Raw genomic sequence first — 1,026 nt, forward strand, 5'->3', positions numbered from 1 at the left:
TGCGCCGCCGGCCGGGGGGTGAAAGCCAACACGGCTGCGAAACCGAGGATCCCCGCGCCGGCAGGGAGAGCTGGCAGCGAGTTAGTGCTGGCAGCACCCAGCCCTCCCCTCTGCCAGCCTCCCCTTCCCCTTTCAATAAACATCCGTGTACAAAGCAGAAGGCACGCGGGATCCCCCCCCTTTCCCCTCAAAAAGGGTTTGGAGCCCGCTGGGTGCGCGTCTGCCTCGCGGTGCGGGATCGGTCGCGCAGCAAACACCGCCCGCAGCCGCCGCCGCGTCCGGAGACGCCACTTGGTGAAAAAACAGCGAAAGTACCTTTTGAATTCTTCCATCAATATCCAAATAAATACATTTGGGCCGGTAAGTCGAGGAGGCAGATCCCATCTTGCTACAGCTGGGCTCTCACCGGACTTGTTTTCAGTGTCAAACAGAGCAGAAAATCAGGTTTATCCTACCCAGCCGAGCCACCGCTGCCTGACAGTTTGGTGTCCCCGCTCTTCTGTATCCCACTGTACTCTCATTCTGGGAAGGTCCCTCCTCTAACGTGCATGCATTTTGCTGTGCCTCTGTCTCTGCCACCTCCTTTTAGTTCTGCTTCCCTCCAAATCCAGCTGCTTCGGACAGGGAAAGACACAGGCTCCAGATGCTGCCTGCAAGCCCCCTCTCCATTCCCATAGCAACAACCCCTCTTGGCTTTAAGGCTGAGAGCTGCTGGGAATCCGCACTGGGGCTCTGACCCTGAGACTGACCAGCTCCTGTTATGCACAAGATCAAGTGGCATTTATCCCTCGGGGGGGGGGGCTGTGGAGGAGGAAAAACCTCCTTCATCGGGGTGGCGAGAGATGTCATTTGATTTTACGCTGAAATACGACCGTAATTATTAATTAGTGCCTCTCCTGGTGAGCTGCTTGCACAGTGCAAGCGATGTGACAGGCTCCCGTCTGGGAGTGCCCTGTGCTGGAAGTGTCCTTTCAGACACCCACTGCCAGCCGGGGCTTGGACCGTCTCAATCCAAACTCAGCAGCT

At 57.2% G+C, this 1,026-nt stretch overlaps 1 protein-coding gene across 1 annotated transcript in view; it reads right to left on the reverse strand.

Annotated features, from left to right (window-relative positions):
• PDE9A (phosphodiesterase 9A) overlaps positions 1 to 749 on the reverse strand; it is a 52,899-nt gene extending 52,150 nt beyond the window's left edge. Inside the window, exon 1 of the mRNA XM_008632849.2 lies at positions 316 to 749. Within this exon, the coding sequence (XP_008631071.1) occupies positions 316 to 384 (69 nt within the window). The 5' untranslated portion in view covers positions 385 to 749. The remainder of the gene's footprint in view (positions 1 to 315) is intronic.
• Positions 750 to 1,026: the final 277 nt, after the last annotated feature.

Source organism: Corvus brachyrhynchos, unplaced genomic scaffold, assembly GCF_000691975.1.
Source record: "Corvus brachyrhynchos isolate BGI_N302 unplaced genomic scaffold, ASM69197v1 scaffold32, whole genome shotgun sequence".
NCBI classification, from domain to species: Eukaryota; Metazoa; Chordata; class Aves; order Passeriformes; family Corvidae; genus Corvus; species Corvus brachyrhynchos.